Source organism: Hypanus sabinus, chromosome 28 (genome assembly GCF_030144855.1).
Source record: "Hypanus sabinus isolate sHypSab1 chromosome 28, sHypSab1.hap1, whole genome shotgun sequence".
Taxonomy (NCBI): domain Eukaryota; kingdom Metazoa; phylum Chordata; class Chondrichthyes; order Myliobatiformes; family Dasyatidae; genus Hypanus; species Hypanus sabinus.
In genome coordinates this window covers 25,710,954-25,729,706 of record NC_082733.1, presented here as the reverse complement: position 1 = coordinate 25,729,706, position 18,753 = coordinate 25,710,954, and the positions used below count along the sequence as shown (strand labels likewise).

Below are 18,753 nucleotides of genomic sequence, written 5' to 3'. Positions count from 1 at the left end.
ATTAATTATCCACTTCAACCATGCTGAAGGAGGTGGTGTTGGGAGTAAAGCTCTACGACTAATTCAGTTGAATTTAAGTAAAGCTGTGCTCGGCGTGCTCTCAGATTAGCCCAGTGCTCAGTCTTTCAGGTCTGAAACAGACCGCATTATAGTAAATCTGTGGAATTTTTACCACGAGCAGCTGTGGAGACCAAGTCACTGGGTGTACTTAAGGCAAAGATAGGTTCTTGATTAGCCAAGGCATCAAAGGGTATGGGGAGAAGGCAGGGGAGTGGGGATTACTGGAAGAATTGGATCAGCCCATGATTGAATGGTGGAGCAGACTCAATGGGCCAAATGGTCTACTTCTGCTCCTATATCTTATGATCCAGAACATGCTCCTCTCAATTCAGAGCATAAACTAAAACTGGTTTGAGCTGATGGTTGATCGGTACTCAAATAAAGACAGCAAATAATATCAGTGATTTACTTACGTTATGGCAGAAGCCTTGATGGATAGAGCAAATGTTGAGGGAGTGCCACTGTCGTTCACCGTGGGCAGAGCAGAATAAAAGCATGAGAGTCCGATGCATAAAAACAAGAACAGTCAAGATGGGAAAGTTTCTTCCCTCCGGCCATTAGGCCTCTGAATTAACCTGCCGCATGGCATTCAAAATGTCACCAGTTAACCTGTCCTGTACCTTACAATATTTAATTTATGTGGTTTATTTATGCACAACTTATCTGTAGATTTTGTCTTTACTTTCCCAAGTTATTGTGTGATATATATATATATGCGTGTTATGTGTACAACTGTGTTTTTTACCCTGGTCCAGAGAAATGTTTTCTCATTTGACTGCATACATGTATAACTAAATGACAATAAACTTGAGAATTTGTCTTAAGATGCAGGAGAACAAAAACATTGAAAAATCCACCACTGAGATATTTCCACCAATTGGGCAGCAAACCATTTATTTTAACTCCTATCAGCCACTGTATGATTGGTGACCCTTTTGAGGGAAAGTTGCAGGTCCCAACCCGGCAACACCAGCACAAAACAGTGGGCATGCTACATTGTGAAGGGCCATCTTTTCAATCAGATGTTAAATCAAAGGCCTGTTTGCCCTCTCAGGCAGAGAAAAGGTTCGGCTCAGGGGTGGCCAACCTTTTACATTCTATGTGTCCATTTTGTCACACACGAGTTCAGACGCGCCATTCAACTCCTGTACCCCCATTCAATTCTTGTAAAAATACGTTAATATACAACTCGCGCGTGAAAAAATCGACACGTGGAACATAAAAGGTTGGCCACCCCTGGTTCAGCTGCACCGTTCCAGAGAGCAAGGAAGTGTGCCCTTGTGTTCTGGTCAACACGTATCCCCCAACTTGCATCACCTGGGGGATTTGCGTCTGATCATCGTAACACTTGCGAGAGCTCACAGTGAGCAGGTTGACTGCTGGGTTGCTACAACAGTGACGTACAATTCAAAAGTACTTAAGCACGATGACAGCCTGTAGAGGCGGGGTGTGGAGGTTTTACTGGCTGCTCGCTGCGCAGAACCTACTCTCTCCTTGGCATTACAGGGGGCTGCAAAGAAAGGAGCCGTCAGGACCGTCACAGAGGCTGTAGAGCGAGCAACCAGGTGGCTATGGATCGAGAGGTGTGACTCGTAGACCAATGCTGCTGGGACACAAGGCAGGGCCTGATCAACCCTGGCTGGGTCACCTGGGTGAGAGCATCTTGATGTGGAAAGACCCAAAACACCCGATGACCCAGGTAACTGATGATGTCATAAGACCAGCACATCCCGAGACATATCTCAGCATCAGGTAATAAGAACAGTACTACCTAAATGCACACCTCTTGTTTCTTCTAATTTCCAAAGTAAAATCACTCCCAGCAATATCTTTTTTAAGCCCGTGCTGGTGTAATCAAACTTGTTTTTCACTCCTTTCTCCTCCCTTCACACTTGCCCAAAAGGATTCATTTTATTCTCATGATACAAGTCTGCCTCGGACCTGACTTCTGGGCAGCCAGCTGATACTTCCTGAACTGCCGTTTCTCTCGCAAAATCTCTGCAGGCACACTAAATGAGTCAAATCTTGTTTAAGGGAAGCGCAAGGAAGTAGCACAAAACAGGACTGATCATATTGGCACGCTTACACTACACTTCGAACACACAACTCCTTTGTCACTGATTGAACTGAATACAGTCTATTAGACAGCAAGACAATACAACATCAGCAATCTTCTGAAACAAGCATCTCCCTCCAAGATCATCAGCTACAAGAATAAAAAAGAATCACTCACCATATTAAACTGCTGCTGTAACTTCTCATTTGCATAATTGATGCAAAACTGTTCAAAACTGTTTATTTCAAAAGTCTCAAACCTGCACAAAAAGAGTAACAGATAAACAACAAAAAGGCACAGATAAATGAAAGCACCTAGTAAAAAAAGAACGAGAATTAATTTCAAGAAACATTCACACGACGGGCTGGGGGGGGAATTAGCATCCTCTTGCTGGGTGACCACATCTGTTAGATCAGGTGCTCAATAAATTTCAGTATTTCAATTTAATATCAGAGAATGTATACGATATACAACCTGAAAGTCTTGCTCGTCGCAGACATCCACGAAAACAGAAGAGTACCCCAATGACTGAGTGACAGCAAAAAAACGTTAGGACCCCAAAGCCCCCCTTCCCCCCTCCCACACTCAAGCAGCAGCAAAGCATTAACCCTCTCCCTCCCACTCTTGTTCCTGCAAAAAGCATCAGCACCCACCACCCACAATAGCAAAGCCCCCAGGAGAGACCATGGTCTGCAGTACAGGAAAACTAAATGTTCACCCCACAATTCGACATGCCACAAGCTCATGCCCTCTCTCTTTAAAAAAGGGGCAAAGAGGTGCCACACAGCAAGAGGGGAGACCAACTCAAACAAACAACTCGCTGCATCGCTCGATTTCCATGGAGTTCCCGAATTGATCAACTGAGTTAACTTGCTAGCTCTAAGGAGGAGTTTCTCAAGGTTGCAGGATGGGACACTCACTCACAGCTGTGAAGTGGGCGGGACCCATCACTTCATTCATCCCTATAGCTGAGATACATAGGAGACACGAACTGGACAATTACTGTATCAGGAGCAAGTTTACTACACTCAGCTTCCACCAAAAATGCAGGAGTCTGTCTCATATCCGTTCGGTAGTGGATTGCTAATTCTGAGGCACTGCCAAGGAATTTACAGGTACTTTATGAAAGAGGAAAGAAATTTAATACAATCAGTCATCGACTTTGGAGCGGCTTCCCAGATGTACGGAGAAATTATTCTCCATCTCTGTCACTGAAAGGTAATAAACAGTGCCGTAGACTTCAATGGAACCAAATTTCAGGAGCAGAGTACAGATAACCTACATTGTACCATCAACAGATATGAAACCGTACAAAATTGCACCCCTTCGTTTTTGCAGTAATGCTCAATACAGACCAGACAACAAAATATTAAACCAAACACCGCAGAGTGTGTAAGTCAAACCAGAGGGAGTGCACTTAAATTTTAAAGGTGCTTTTTGTTCCCAAGTTGTGCCAGAGGCAAAGACCAGGGAGAACAACCAAAGGGCTAATTCTGGTGTAGAACGTTGTAATTTCCACTTCAAGTGAGAACCAAGGAGCAACTTCATTTTGTGTAGATTAGTCCAAAGTGCAGAGAAAGTTACTCAGAGGCAAAATAATGAGCAAACTGAAGTATGAAATACAAACAAAATATCCTGAAACATAGAGCACGTCAGATAGCAACCGTGGAGAAAGAAAGAAAATTAGTGTTTCAGATCAATTACCTTAAACTGTTGATCTAAAATCTCTTCCAAAGAGCAGATCATCAAACCACAGATCCAAATGAGCAAAAGGACCAAAATTAAAAAGCATTTCTGGACAGAGAAAGGGGTCAGGCGTGGTGTGGGTTCCCAGACTTAGTCTTGGAGACCAAGAACACAAAAACGACCTCTTGCCATCATGGCAGAACAAGACGACTTTCCTGAAGGAGAGGGCCAACAAAGGATCGTGGATAATATTGTTGAGATCTATAGCACCTTTGCACACCCTTCACTTTACAAGAATACAAATCTTAAAATAAATCCTGAATACAATAAGCTATATAAAAATGATCAATACAACACCACCAAATCTGATCATTGTGGTAACCACATTCGTTAAGCAGCTATGAAATGGGGACATTTGATTAGGGGAGAGAGAGACAGCTTGTGGTATGTTGAACTACCAGGTGAACGAGTAGTCTTTGGGGCACTGCAAGTCTGTGCCAATACTGATGCTTTGCTGCATGCTCGAGCGTTTGGTGCAAGGTGCCGATGCTTTTTTGCTGGTGGTGGGGGGGGGGGGGGGTCATTGCTTTGTTGTTGCTTATGCATGGGACGGGGGAGCTGAGGGGGGGCTGTGGGGTTCTAACATTTAACCGTCATTCATTCTTTGGGACACTCCTCTGTTTTTGTGGTTGTTTGCAAAGAAAAAGAATCTCAGGATGTATATTGTATACATTTCTCCGACATTGAATGTACCTATTGAATCTTGGTTGGTATGAACCACATTTGGGCCAAAGGGCCTGTTTCGATATAATTACATGTATCTAGAGAAACTGGTATTACTAACAGTACCCCTGAAATTACTGGACCCTCATTAAAACTATCTGTTTTAATAATTTCCCAAAGATCATTGCCTTAACGAATGTGGTTACCACAATGATCAAATTTGGTGGTGTTTTATTAATCATTTTTAGATCGCTTATTGTATTCAGGATTTATTTTAAGATTCGAATTCTTGTAAAGTGAAGGGTGTGCGAAGGCGCTATAGATCTCAACAATATTATCCACGATCCTTTGTTGGCCATCTCCTTCAGGAAAGTCGTCTTGTTCTGCCATGATGGCAAGTGGTCGTTTTTGTGTTTTCATATACATTTCTCTGACATGTTGACCTAACAGTTGATATTAGAAGTTAAACTGATGAAAGAAAACTACAAAAAGCAATCTAATGTGGTAGTTCAATAAAAATTAATGGCCATGATTTCCACAAAAGTAAGAACAAACCACTCACCCGTATATGTCCAACACACCGATGAACGAATGTTGCTTTACTGACGCGCGAAGGGCTTTGTTGACATGGTGAACTATCCAGTTGAAGAGGCTGGCATAGATATGCTTTGCCAGAGCATCCCTGGCATTGAGGGCCTGAAATTTGGGCATGGGCTTGATATACGTCTCTGACCCTGTGATGATCTTCCTGTGGCACAGCCAGTGAGCCATCTGCTCATAGTCCACACCCAGCAGATCAGAGAAGATGACCAGATGTTCTGAGTTAGGCTGCCAGGAACAGAAAGTTGCATCAGAATCACATGCACCCAACGGCTCTATATACACAACTCATTTATTTTTAAAATCAATTAGGCAGCATATGAGGTATTACTGCTGTGAATGGTGTGCAGTCAATCCACTTTTCAATTATGTTAGGCACGCTAACAAGGGGCACTTTTGCAGGTGTTGCGCTGTTTGGTTCTTCTGCTCTCCTAGGAAATGTCCTCTCAGGCATAAATATTACAGTGAGAAACAGATTCACATCTCCTTCACGTCTCTGAGAAGCTGAAGATGCCAATGTGACTTACACATATCATCAGACACGGGATCAGCCTTCTCTGCAGAATTCTCTACAGATCAAAACACCACATTTTTCAATAGCTCTTCAACAGCCTGGAGCCTGGATTTTTCTTGTTGGGACTACAGAGATAAAGAGCAACCTGGCCACAGAAATCAAGAAAGGGCACAACTCAATCTCTCAGGAACGAGGAGCAACACCTCATATACTGTCTGGGTAGCCTCCAACACAAAGGCATGAATGTATTTTTTTAAACCCTGGTGATTCCCCCCCGCCTTTTACCATTCCCTATTCTGGTTCCTCTCTTTCCCCTTCTCTTCTCTTCAGTTGCCCATCACCTCCCTCTGGTGCCCCTCCTCCATCCATTTCTCCCATGGTCCACTGTCCTCTCCTATCATATTTCTTCTTCTTCTTGAGCCCTTTAACTTTTCCACCTGTCACCTCCCAACTTCTTACTTCACCCCCACTTTCCTCATCAACTACCTTGCCCCTCATCTGGTCTCACCTATTCACCTTCTATCACTCCTTCTCCTCCCCTCCCCCCCACCATCTTTTTCTGGCTTCTTTCAACTTCCTTCAGCCCCCAAACAGTCGCGGCCTGAAACGTTGACTGTTTATTCCTCTCCACAGATGCTGCTTGTCCAGCATTTTGTATGTGTTACTCTGAATTTCCAGCATCTCCTGTGTTTGTCCACAATTCAAAAATCATGTATGTAATACAAGTGAATTGAATAAATGTCATTCTTAGTTAGAATCTAACACATAATCATTAACATTTACTTTGCATTGTTACTTGCCTATTTGTCCATTTCACCATTTTGAATAAGCAGCCTATGTAGTAAAGAGCACAGCACTTTACGGCTTACTCAACACACAGTTCCTTTGGGAGACAAGATCATCGCTGTTTTAAATAGGCTTTTATGCATTTTGAAAGACTCTAGGGCATTGGGTTGAAAATCAATTGTCAAGGTGTAATTTTGTTATTGATCATGAAAGCGCAAGGACATTTAGCGCAATACTAAAAGAACTGGGAAGGGATAAACATTAACTGGAGAAAGTAGCTTTAAGATAACTTGAACATTATGATCTAGTGTTGCAAATTTTAAATTATTTCTTCAATCTGACACAAACACTATCGTTTATTAAAACAGCTCACTTACATCACTCACCAGATTTCTCATCTAATTAATTTTAAAAGGCTGTGTCTAAATAGCTTGTTATCACATCCTTTACCAAAATGCTTCATAGGTAATAAATATCTTTTTTAAGAAAGAAAAGCCAACAAGCGGATAACAGAGGCACATAGCAGAAGGGAAAAACTATTTGACCCATTAACTTGCACACAGACTGCAAGCCTGAAAGTGCTGGGAATTCAATAACTAGAGGAGACTGGGACAATCAGTGAAAAGGAAACATTGCAGAACTATGTGGCCAGAGCACAAGAACTGGCCTAGTGGAATTGCCCCTTCAAAGCACTTATCACTGACAGGATTCGTTCAGTGACACAACATCATAGATTGTATTTCCCCCCATTATGTTCTTGTCATTTTTAATTTGGCAGCCTTTCTGCACCTTCTAAAAACCACACCAATAAAGATGAGTGGATGCTTTAACTGTGGTTTAGGATGAATATTTATTGATAATGCAAAGAGAGTCTCTTACAGGTCTTAGTTCCATTATTATACATTGGGTGATTCTATGCCATTCCTTGAAGAAGCAGACTTCTTCCAATGGCTTGAACTTTATGAATACCTTAAATAATCCTTTTTAAAAATAACATTTTAGCTTGGAACTCGTCATCTGTAAACTAGCAGCATGTTTTATTATCACACTGAAAGCCATTTTGGGGTTTTAGTGGTGAAGATCCACACCACTCCAGGGATCTCCTTCAGCCCGTGTCCAGCCTCAAAGTACAGCCTGTCTAATCCTCGCCGTAGGATTGACGGCCATTTCCTAGCTCCTGCCAGACTAGTCAAACATCTAGCCTGAGGTAACTCCCCCAGCCGGACTTATCCCAATTCCATCACCGAGCTGAAGAAGAAATCTAATATTAGAATGAGCGAAGATCATCCAACAAGACAAGTCTGTGTCATAATCAAAGAATAACAATGGCTGCAACAACATCTGGTTCAGAGGCTCCAGTTCAAGAGTTCGAAAAAGGCTGTAAAGTCAGCCAGCTCCATAGAACACAGAAAACCTACAGGTCCCTCGGCCCACAAGGCTGTGCTAAACATGGCCCTACCCTAGAAATTACTAGGTTTACCTCTAGCCCTCTATTTTTATAAGTTCCATGTACCTTTCCAAAAGTCTCTTAAAAGACCCTATTGTATCACGGGCAGAAGCCTTTCTGCTATTGAGGACATTTTCAAAAGATGGCATCCTTTGTGGGTCGAATGACCCTTTTTGTGGACTTCAGTTCAGAACGCCATTTGGTTGCGTTTACTGTTTGTGTGGTTTTCTTTCTCTGCACAGTGTGTGTTTGATGGCTGTCTATTTTTAAATGCGTTCTATTGGGTTTCTTTGTTTCATGGCTGCCTGTAAGAAAACGAAACTCAAGGTTGTATAGTGTATACGTACTTCGATAATAAATGAATTTTGATCCAACATTAAAGACATGCCTGTTTCTCATTATTAACCATCAGAGCAAAGCCTGAAGAGCCAGACTCAATGACTTAGGAACAACTTCTTTCCTGCTGCCATCAGATTTCTGAATGGTCCTGAACATACATCACTTTTGTACTTCTTACTGTAATTTATAGTAACTTTATTGGGATGCACTCTACTGTACTACAAAATAACACGTTTCACAACGTCAGTGATGATAAACCTGTTTCTGATAATGTCCTGAACTGACCACACCAGAGTGGAAGAAATCTTGTGACTTTCACGTCTCCGATGAGATGATTACATGCAGCTTTTATTTTGCATTCATTCCATTCTACTGAAAACATGGTTAAAATAGTCGAGGCCTACAAGAGATTAGTGGCTTCTCTTAAAAAGTAAATCAATCTCAAATGAATTGGAATCCTGTCTTTGTGAATGTTTCAATGAATGCTTTTTACACAACTGAATTCCTTGCACTAATGCAAACATGCTGCAACCTTCACAGTTAAAGAAGCAGCTTGAAGTCTTACACTGTGCAGAAGTGATATCCAAAACTTGAGTTTTCCCTATAAAAATAAACATTTGTGCAGGCTGAAGCTCAGCTTGAACTAACACAGAAACGTGATCAATAGACCCTGAGAAGATCTGCAGATGCTGAAAGTCCAAAACAGTACAAAATGCTGGAGGAACACAGCAGGTCAGATGGCATCCATGGAAATGAGTAAATGAGAGTCCTGATAAATGATGTCGGCCCGAAACATCGACTGTTTACTCCTTGCCGTAGACGCCACCTGGCCTGCTGAGTTCCTCCAGCATTTTGTGTGTGTTGCTGTGCCCAATGGAAGCAACTTCTGGAGGCAGACTATGACAAATCCTTCCACAGATGAATTTCTAAAACGCATTTGTATTCCAGTCAAAATCATCAGTCAAAAAAATGAGTCTTCTCTTTATTAATCCACAGGTAACTGGTTTATGCCAACTTCTTTTGCATACTAAAACAGAGGCGAACTCCACCGTGATGTTTGAGATTTGGTGGGACTACATCCAGAGGTCACAGGTTAAGGGTGAAAGGTGAAAAGTTTAAAGGGAACCTGAGGAGAAACATCCTCACACAGAGGGTGGTGAGAATGTGGAACGAGCTGCGAGTGCAAGTGATGCAGGCGAGCTCGTTTTCAACACTTAAGAAGACATTTGGATGGGTACCTGGATGGCAGGAGTATGGAGGGCTATGGTCCCAGTGCAGGTCAATGGGAGTAGGCAGATTAAATGGTTGAACAAAGACTAGATGGGCAATGTACAGAGTACAACTCAAAGTATAAAACAGTATAACTTCATGAAATGTGGCAAACAATGGGAGGTCAGAAATCAAATATGGAGAGGATTGAAGGGTTATGGCAAGGGCAAACAGGATGGAGAATGTCACACCTTAAATCGGGTGGGGGGGGGGGGAAGGAACCAAATCCATTGTCACAGCAGCAATGAGTACTTGTTAAACAAAACGTTTGATATGAATATACACAAAGATTATCTCGTAGATAATTCTGGAGTCATAGAGAGGCACAATGTGAAAACAGGTCTGTCAAGTTTAAATTCTAGTTCAAGTTTATTGTCATTCAACTAGATACATTTATACCACCTCCCGACCAAGTTCACAATACCGGACATGTAACTCTCTCTCTCTCTCTCTCACACACACACACACACAAAAATTAACAAATAAGGTGTATTTAGAACACAAAAAATAATAAACAGTACAACACTGCTGACGCTTCACTTATGAGGAGGTCTGGATGGTGGTAAGGAGTTCAGAGGTCTAACGGCCTGGAAGCTGTTTCCCATCCCAACAGTCCCTTTCCTAATCTTATGATACCTTCTGCCTGGCAGCTGGGGGAGGGGGAGGTTGTCAGTGACAAAAAAGATTGTTGGACAGATGGGAAGGATCAGTGACAATGCTAAGGGCCTTATGTACGTAGCACTCCTGATAAATATCTCCGATACATGAAAGAGAGACCCGGACAATCCTCTCAGTCCTTTGTAGGGTTTGCAGTCAGATGCCTGGCAATTCCCATACTAGGCAGTGATGCAGCTGGTCAGGACAGGACACTCTCAGCGGGGTGGGGGTGGGGCGGGTTCACTCGGCTCATTCTCCTCAGAAAGTAGAGATGTTACTGTGCCTGCTGTTGTGGGAACAAGCAAGATCACATGACTGAGTCCATATCAACCATTACACATCCATTCTTACACTAATCCTACCCAAATCCATCGTATTTTTCCTTCAATAACTGTGTGTACACGTAGCATCATAAATCACAGAGCCCAGGGATTGGGTACATCAGTATTTATCCTTCCTTTGAGCCTCTTCCTGAACCAAACGTTTGCATTACTCTCTTCCTCACACTATCACCTGCCATTGATAGCTGGTTACTCGAATTCCCTGCTTGATTTCTTACTTCATTCAACTGGCCTTCTATTTCCATTAGGCCAGCCCTCCCAGTATTTTTTTCCCCAGTCAGGGGAAAGGAGGCCCCAGCTTGTTCAGAGATCAAAGTACATTTATTATCAAACTATGTATACATTACACAACTGTCGGCCTCTCGGTACCAGTAACTGTGGTGCTAACTGTTCAGGCTAACAAGATGGCTTCTCTGTATTGTTATAATGAAATGGCTTCTCTGTAATGTTATTTAATGCTGTAATGGGTTTCTGTGTCTGGAATGTTTGGGTTATGACTGCAGATAAGGGGGGAACTAACCAATGGAGAATAGTTATGTTATCTTGTGTGTGTAAGCTGAGCGGGAGTTCGTGGTCTTTTTCAGGAGGCGAGCGAGGAGGACGGACGTGTGGGGAGCGGACAGCGGTTCCAGGACGGCGGATACTGGACGTCTGCGGTTCGGACGGTGGCCAAAGGCTCGGAAGGCCATTGTGGATGGAACTGGAGGCGTGAGGTCAAACTTATTAAAATATTATGTGCACAAACTGATAAACTTACTGATTTGACACTTTTAGGTTATCTGTTGCTACTAACCCATCACTAAGAAATAACTATAAAGTTGCAATTATTTACTCACTTTTAGTGTATTGTCTGATATTTGTGTTGCGAGCGTGTACTGTGGGGGCACTGCACCATATTTACACTGAAGTATCGCACTATTGGCAGGGCGATGGCAGATCACCCTAGGTGAACGGGGCTAAATTGGGGGCACACATGCTACACAACCTTGAGATTTGGCTCCTAACAGGCAGCTACTAAAACAAAGAAGCCCAAAAGAACCCATACATAAACAAAACGACCTTCAAACACCCAATGCGCTGAGAGAGAAAAAAAATAAATCGTGCGTAAATCATGTTGATCCTTTCTCAAGAGCCTTGCTGTCTTTGGGTGATTTTGGTATTCCCAGTGCCACTTATAGTATGCTACCAGAGCTCCAAGTGTAGCCATACCAAAACATCATTAATATTTATCCTTACTGTTCTGCATTACTTTCTTGAAGAAATCCAGTGCTCAATTTCCTCCCTGACCATATTCCAACTTCTACTTATCATTCCTGTATTTGCCCATCAAGGTTCAATCGCTTCTCTTACATCCTTGGACAACTTCTTCCATCCCCATTAACATGGACTCACCTGCTACGAATGAGCTGGAGGCCGCCACTGTTGTTTCCCCATCATCGCATTTTCAGCTACTACCTCTGCTCTGCTGACTGTCAGTGTGGGAGGCCATTCAGCCAATCGAGTGAACGTTGACTCTTGAAGCAATTATATCCTCACTGATTATATCTCAGTAAGCAGCCCTCTCACATGCTAACATACAGGCAACAATTCCCTCCCACTCACCACTGAAGCTGGCACTTCTCGTCCTTGTTACAGTCCATTCCCAGGGTACAGCCCTCGGCTGAACCAGACTCTTTAATTCTTCTTCATTTGCTAAATCCCAGAGCCCAACTTCCTGTCATTTATCACCTGTCACCTTTACAAGATCTGCCTTTATTCCAGCTCAGAGCAGATCACTGGAGACAGATATCCACAATCACATCACTGCCCCCCAGAACGGGCAATTTATTTCCGAACCTCCTTCACCAGATATAATCTTAAGCTGCTGCCAAACCTAGAGCCACTCTTCGCTCAACCAGAGATGCAGGCACTCATTCCAAAATATCCAAAATTTCTACTTCGATGTTAAATGCAGTACAACCCTCTCCCTCCCTATCTCTATAACCTCTTTGGACCGTAGCCTTTAGATGGGAGGAAGTCGTCTTCTTTTCCTCAGTCCATTGTTCGCCCTTCATACTTGCAGGAGCTGGCTGGCCCTCACAGCCTTCCTTTAAAACGAATATAAGCCCTCTTTCTGAGCACAACAACAAACTGTCATGCTGCAGCAACTAAATCACCAATATTTACCTAACTACAGAACAAGGCCATCAGACTGATGAACTCACGCTGATTTCAATGTACTCTATATTACACTGACCGTTCTATTTATAATAAATTATTATAAATTACTATGAGTGCACATGGCACATTTAGATGGAGATGTAACAAAGATTTTTACTCCTCATGTACGTGAAGGATGTAAGAAATAAAGTCAATTTAATTCAATTATTCATTGAATTGAATCTTGCACAATCTGTTGTCTTCTATGCTCTACTTGCTCTTTCATTGATCCTGTTTACTGTTAATATTCTATAGATTTGCCAAGTGTGCCCACAGGAAAATGAACCTTATGTGGTATGTGGTGATATGTATGCACTCTGATAACAAATTTTAAATTGAACTTTGAAATGACCTCATCTCAGCCTGTCATCAGGCATTTTATTTCTTTTACACAAAATCCTTAGGCCTTTATGTACGTAAAGCCCTGGTTAAAATTCTTACTGCTATGCTATTGGTATTTAATTTTAGCAGTTCTGTAACAGCAGTGTGTCTGCTTTTAGGGTGATTGGTTTCGGCTAAAAGCTAATCAGCTGTGACGTTCAACTGGAGTGTATTGCGTAAGCCAATCAGGATGGTGAAATTGGGAGAAAGGTTGAGAGAGCACGGCGGAGAGAGATTTGTGACGGACTGTGTGGTTCCTGGTTTTTTTTTGGCGGAAGCTGCGGCAAGGACAGGAGGGAAGACGGCCGAGGATGCCTTGGGAAGGAACGCCCCTGTTGCAGAAAATGCTTTGTGCAAATGAATAGCTCCAAGGAGGAAAGGCCAATACTCCCAATGAGAGTACCCATTTGTTCGAAATGGATTTCCAGCAAAGATCAAAACGTGGTGTGTGCACGGAGACCCAGGGTCTAGTGCACTCATAGAAAGGACAACTTCAAGATGAACTTTATGTGTATATTTGGACTGGGTTAACTAAAATGGTTCTTTTTACCCTTTTCTTTTCCAATAAAACTGTTCAATAAAGTTGAAATTTGTAAATATACTTTCTTTAAAAACTTATGCAGCATACGATTTGTTATCCCTTGCCCACCAGCAGTTGCATATGGGCAGTATTCACATGGCATTCGCTCAAATCAAGGTTTCTTTAATCAGAAAAATTACGACTTTCCTGTTCGGTTGAACCCCCAAACCACACCAACCCAAGACGTATATGAAAGATGTTCTGCTCACCGCTGAGTCCCATGGCTGTTAGAAGAACTGGCTAATGAGCCAAATCTCGAGCCTGGTGGCGGGGGGGGGGGGGGGGGTGGCTGCTTCACGTATAAACAGCCACAGATGATACGATTAGCTATTTTGCCATATTGTAAACTATTAAATAGCTGATGATATGATGCATTTTGATTAACTGGCAGTCACATGTAGACTTAACCACAAAAGACTGACAGGGCTGGAGATCCTTATTTTCCCCTAGAAGAGAGACAGAGGGGAGGTAACCTTTGCGACTATGGACGTTGAAGGGGCTGATGTAAATAAAATCCTTTCACCTGCCAAGGTTAAAGCCATTATTGCCAACCTTTGACAGCAGAGAATTCAGGAAGAATTTCTCAAGCCACAGTCTGATCAAAACAGGAACTGGCAAGTAACTGAAGTGAGAAACAGAGATACAGAAAAGGGGAAACCGGACAACCACTGGAAGAAGCAAGGCGGTGGACAAATGGAGAAGCTACTGCTACTTGTCATAGCAGAACAAGTAACCTCTTTTCTCAGCTCATCTTTGTGAAGTAAATTCTATACATCAACTTCGTAATTAAGGGGCAATCATCTACCACTTTGAGCCAGAAGTGAATGAAGTAGATGGCATGCTTTTTGGGAAACCAACACAAGAATAAACAGCTATTGCTACCACATCATGCTCAAAATGTACGCTCAAAAATTACAATAGTTGCCAAAGAGAAGAGTCAAGTAACACACACAAAATGCTGGAACTCAGCGCGCCAGGCAGCATCTACACAAGAGAATACAATCGACGTTTCGGGCCGAGACCTTCATCAGGACTGGAGAAAAGAAACTGTGATATCAGATTACAGGGTGAGGGAGGGGAGGGTGAACCACAAGGTGAAAGGTGAATCTGGGGAGGAGGTTAAGTAAAGAGTTGGGAAGATGATTCGTGAAAAGAGATACAGGGCTGGAGAAAGGGGAATCTACTAGGAGAGGACAGAGGCCTTGGACGAAAGAAAAAGGGGGGCAGAGCACCGAAGAGAGGTGATGGGCAGGCAAGGAGGTAAGGTGAGAGGGGGAAAAGGGGATGGGAAATAGAGAAAGGGGTTGGGGCATTATCGGAAGTTTAAGAAATCGATGTCATGCCATCAGATTGGAGGCTACCCAGATGGAATACAAGGTATTGCTCCTGTAACCTGAGTGTGGACTCCTCGCAGCAGTGGAGGAGGCCATGGATGGACGTATCTGAATTGGAATGGGAATGGGAAGTGGAATTAAAGTGAGAGGCCTCTGGCAGATGGAGTGTGGTTGCTCAGCGAAGTGGTATTCCAATCTACATTCAGTCTCACCGATGTACAAGAGGCAACACGGGGAGCACCGGATACGATAGATAACCCCAATAAACTCACAGGTGAAGCGGCACCTCACTTGGCAGGACTGTTTGGGGCCCTGAATGGTGGTGAGGAAGGAGGTGTAGGGGCAGGGGTAGCACTTGTTCCACTTGCAAGACTAAGTGCTGGGGGCAGGGATGAATGGACAAGGGAGTCACGTAGGGAGCAACGTGGGGGGGAGGGCGTGAGGGAAAAGTGTGCTTGGTGATGGGATCCCGTTGGAGATGACAGGTTACAGAAAATTATGTGCTGGGCACAGAGGCTGGTAGAGTGGCGGAAGGATGAGGTGAGGACAGAGGTGCATAAAATGGAAGAGATGCAGTTGAGGGCAGAGTTGATGGTGGAGGGAGGAATGCCACTTTCCTTGAAGAAGCAGGACATTTCCTTTATTCTGCAATGAAAAGCCTGAAGTTGAGAGCAGATTCGGCAGAGAAGAATTGAGAGAAGGGGATGGCATTTTTACAACTAACAGGGTGGGAAGAGATATAACCCCTGCTCTCAATTCCTCAGTCTCCACCGCATCTGCCCACAGCTTGAGGCTTTTAATTCGTGAACAAAGGAGATGTCCTCCTTCTTCAAAGAAAGGGGCTTCCCTTCCTCCACCATCAACGCTGCCCTCAAGTGCATCTCTTCCATTTCTTGCACATCTGCCCTCACCCCATCAGGGCTAGGGTTCCTCTCCACCTCACCTACCACCCCACCGGCCTCCACACCCAGCACATAACCCTCCATAACTTCCGCCATCTCCAATGAGATGCCACCACCAAGCACATCTTTCCCTCCCCTCCCCCTGCTTTCTGGAGGGATCGCTCCCTAAGCAACTCCGTTATCTTGCCCCTACACCTCCTCCCTCACCACCATTCAGGGCCCCAAACAGCCCTTCCAGCTGAGGCGACACTTCACCTGAGAGTCTATTGGGGTCATCTACTGTATCCAGTGCTCCCGGCATGGCCTCTTGTATATCAGCAAATACCACTTCGCCAAGAACCTATGCTCCATCCGCCAAAATAAGCGGGATCTCCCAGTGGCCACCCACTTTAGTTCCACTTCCCACTCCCATTCTGACATGTTAATCCATGGCCTCCTCTCCTGTCGCGATGACAGGTTGGAGGAGCAACACCTTTTATTCTGTCTAGGTAGCCTCCAACCTGATGGCATGAACATCAATTTCTCAGACTTCCAGTAATGCTCCAACCCCCTTCTCTATTCCCCACCCCATTTCCTTATCTCATTGCTTGCCCACTGCCTCCCTCTGGTGCTCCTCCCCCTTTTCTTTCTTCCTTACTCTTTTTCCCTCTCCTCTCAGATTCCCTTTCTCCAGCCCTGCATCTCTTTTACCAATCAACTTCCCAGCTCTTTACTTCACCCCTCCTCCCCCTCCCGGTTTCACCTATCACCTCGTGCTTCTTCCTCCCCTCCCCCCACCCTCTAGCTCTTCATCTTTTTCGCTCCAGTCCTGCTGAAGGGTCTCGGCCTGAAACATTGACTGTCTCTTTTCCATAGCTGCTGCCTGGCTTGCAGAGCTCCTCTGGCATTTTGTGTGCGTTACCTGGATTTCCAGCATCTGCAGATTTTCTCTTGTTTGTGAAAGAGAGTCAATCTTGTTGCCAAACAATCTTATCATTCATCAAAAAGGCAGTGAACCACTTACGTTTTGAGTAGCTGCCCAATTTTCCTTCTTTTGGCATTGGGACAGGATTGTATTAACACTGTTATGAATGCACCACAGCTCTGATGGGCCGAAGGGTGCGGGGTAGCCCCCTCCTTTGTGAGAATCACAAGAGCATTATTGGGTTGAGTCCGAGGACCCAGGAAATGAGAGACAGAGACATGGCCATTGTCTCCTGGAGACAACGTTTGTGGATTGGGGACTATGCTACGTGCAAGCCCTCGGGCAAAATGGGCTGGTTGAGAGAGAAATTGCATCACCCCAACCTGATTGACATCTACTACCCGGCAAGTTAAGATAAAAGAGGGGCTGTAGGGACAGCCCCTCAGACGCACCAGAAGAAACACTAGCGATCCCGTAATAGCATGAAGCCATTTGAAGGAAGCCACGTGCGTTCGGTTCCCTTGCCTGGGAGCTGGTGGCTGGTACCACGGAAAACGACTTGGAACTAACAACGGGGAACCAACTCCCCCGACTCAACGGATTTGCCTCATCAAAGACCCGGGCAAGTTTAAAACCATCTCTCTTAAACCCAAAGAGCTGCAGCTTGAAAGGACAGTGACTTTTATCTTTCCATCGGACAATACAATATCCCCTAGACCAGGGGTCGGCAACCCACGGCTCCAGAGCCGCATGCGGCTCTTTCATCTCTGTGCTGCGGCTCCCCGTGGTTTGTTAGTTTTTGAAATGTAATTCGAAATTTGAAGATTAATATACGTCACCACGGCCAATGCCTGACACCCGCCAGTGCGCGATTTCTTTAATTTTTCGATCCAAGGTAGGCTAACTATGGAGAATTCTAAAAAAAGAAAAGTGACTAAAGAAAACAGAACGTTTAATGATACGTGGGCAGATTCATTTGCTTTCACTGCTGACGAGTGGTTTACCAGTATGCTTAATATGCAATGAGAAACTAGCAAACAACAAAAAGTCAAAAGTCGCAAGACATTTCCAGAATAAACACGCAGCCTTTGCTCAAAAATATCCGGATGGAGATGAGAGAAAAAAAGCCGTTTCGGAACTGATGATTTCAGAACATCTATTCACGGACTTTAAAAACGAGAGTGAAATTGTGCAGAAAATCAGGGATATGCCCCTCCCTGCAAAGACTGTCAAAGACAGAACCATAAAAATGGCAGAAGACATCAGAAGACAGTAAATTAAAGACATCAATTCAGCTGTGGCCTACTCGATTGCCTGTAACGAGTCTAAAGACAAAGGTGATATTGAACAAATAGCACTGTTCTGCTGGTATGTAAACTCTGCTGGGCCAGAGGAAGAAATGATTGAGTTGATACCTCTAAAAGGCCAAACACGGGGGGAGGACATCTGTGAGGCTGTCTTGAATTGTTTAAGAGCCAAAGTAATAAAGACCACCCACCTGGTGTCAGTAGCTACTGATGGGGCACCAAGTATGACAGGAGCGCACAAGGGATTTGTGGCTTTACTGCAGAGGTCACTGGACAGAAAGCTGCTGACTTTTCACTGCATCTTGCACCAAGAGGCACTGTGCACTCAAACATTTCCTCCGGAATGCACAGAAGTAATGGATGTTGTCATTCAGATTGTCAATAAAATAATGGCAAAAAGTTTAAATCACCGTCAATTCCGTTTGTTACTGGACGAGCTGGAAAGCGCATATTCTGATCTCCTGCTGCACAACAAAGTCCGGTGGCTGTCCAGAGAGGAGGTGCTGAAATGCTTTGTCGCGTGTCTGGAAGAAGTGAAAACTTTCCTGGGGAGCAAAGGTCTCACCTTTCCTGAGCTGGAACAGCCAGAGTGGCTGGAAAAGCTACACTTCATGGTAGACATGACAGCGCACCTGAACACACTGAACACAGCTCTTCAGGGGAAAGGA

General features: G+C 44.0%; 1 protein-coding gene and 1 long non-coding RNA gene across 5 annotated transcripts in view; one reads left to right on the top strand and one right to left on the bottom strand.

The window, feature by feature from the left end:
- The window catches only part of LOC132382507 (uncharacterized), a 36,982-nt gene extending 23,403 nt beyond the window's left edge, over window positions 1–13,579 (top strand). The window contains exons 3-5 of the long non-coding RNA XR_009508365.1: window positions 1,567–1,812; window positions 11,063–11,191; window positions 13,178–13,579. This is a non-coding gene — a long non-coding RNA (uncharacterized LOC132382507). The remainder of the gene's footprint in view (window positions 1–1,566; window positions 1,813–11,062; window positions 11,192–13,177) is intronic.
- Window positions 1–18,753, bottom strand: part of myo5aa (myosin VAa) — a 245,195-nt gene that overhangs the window by 88,978 nt on the left and 137,464 nt on the right. For all 4 annotated transcript variants that reach the window (XM_059952769.1, XM_059952770.1, XM_059952771.1 and 1 more), the window contains exons 10-11: window positions 5,088–5,353; window positions 2,294–2,375 (exon numbers count right to left, since the gene is read on the bottom strand). In XM_059952769.1, the coding sequence (XP_059808752.1) occupies window positions 2,294–2,375; window positions 5,088–5,353 (348 nt within the window). The remainder of the gene's footprint in view (window positions 1–2,293; window positions 2,376–5,087; window positions 5,354–18,753) is intronic.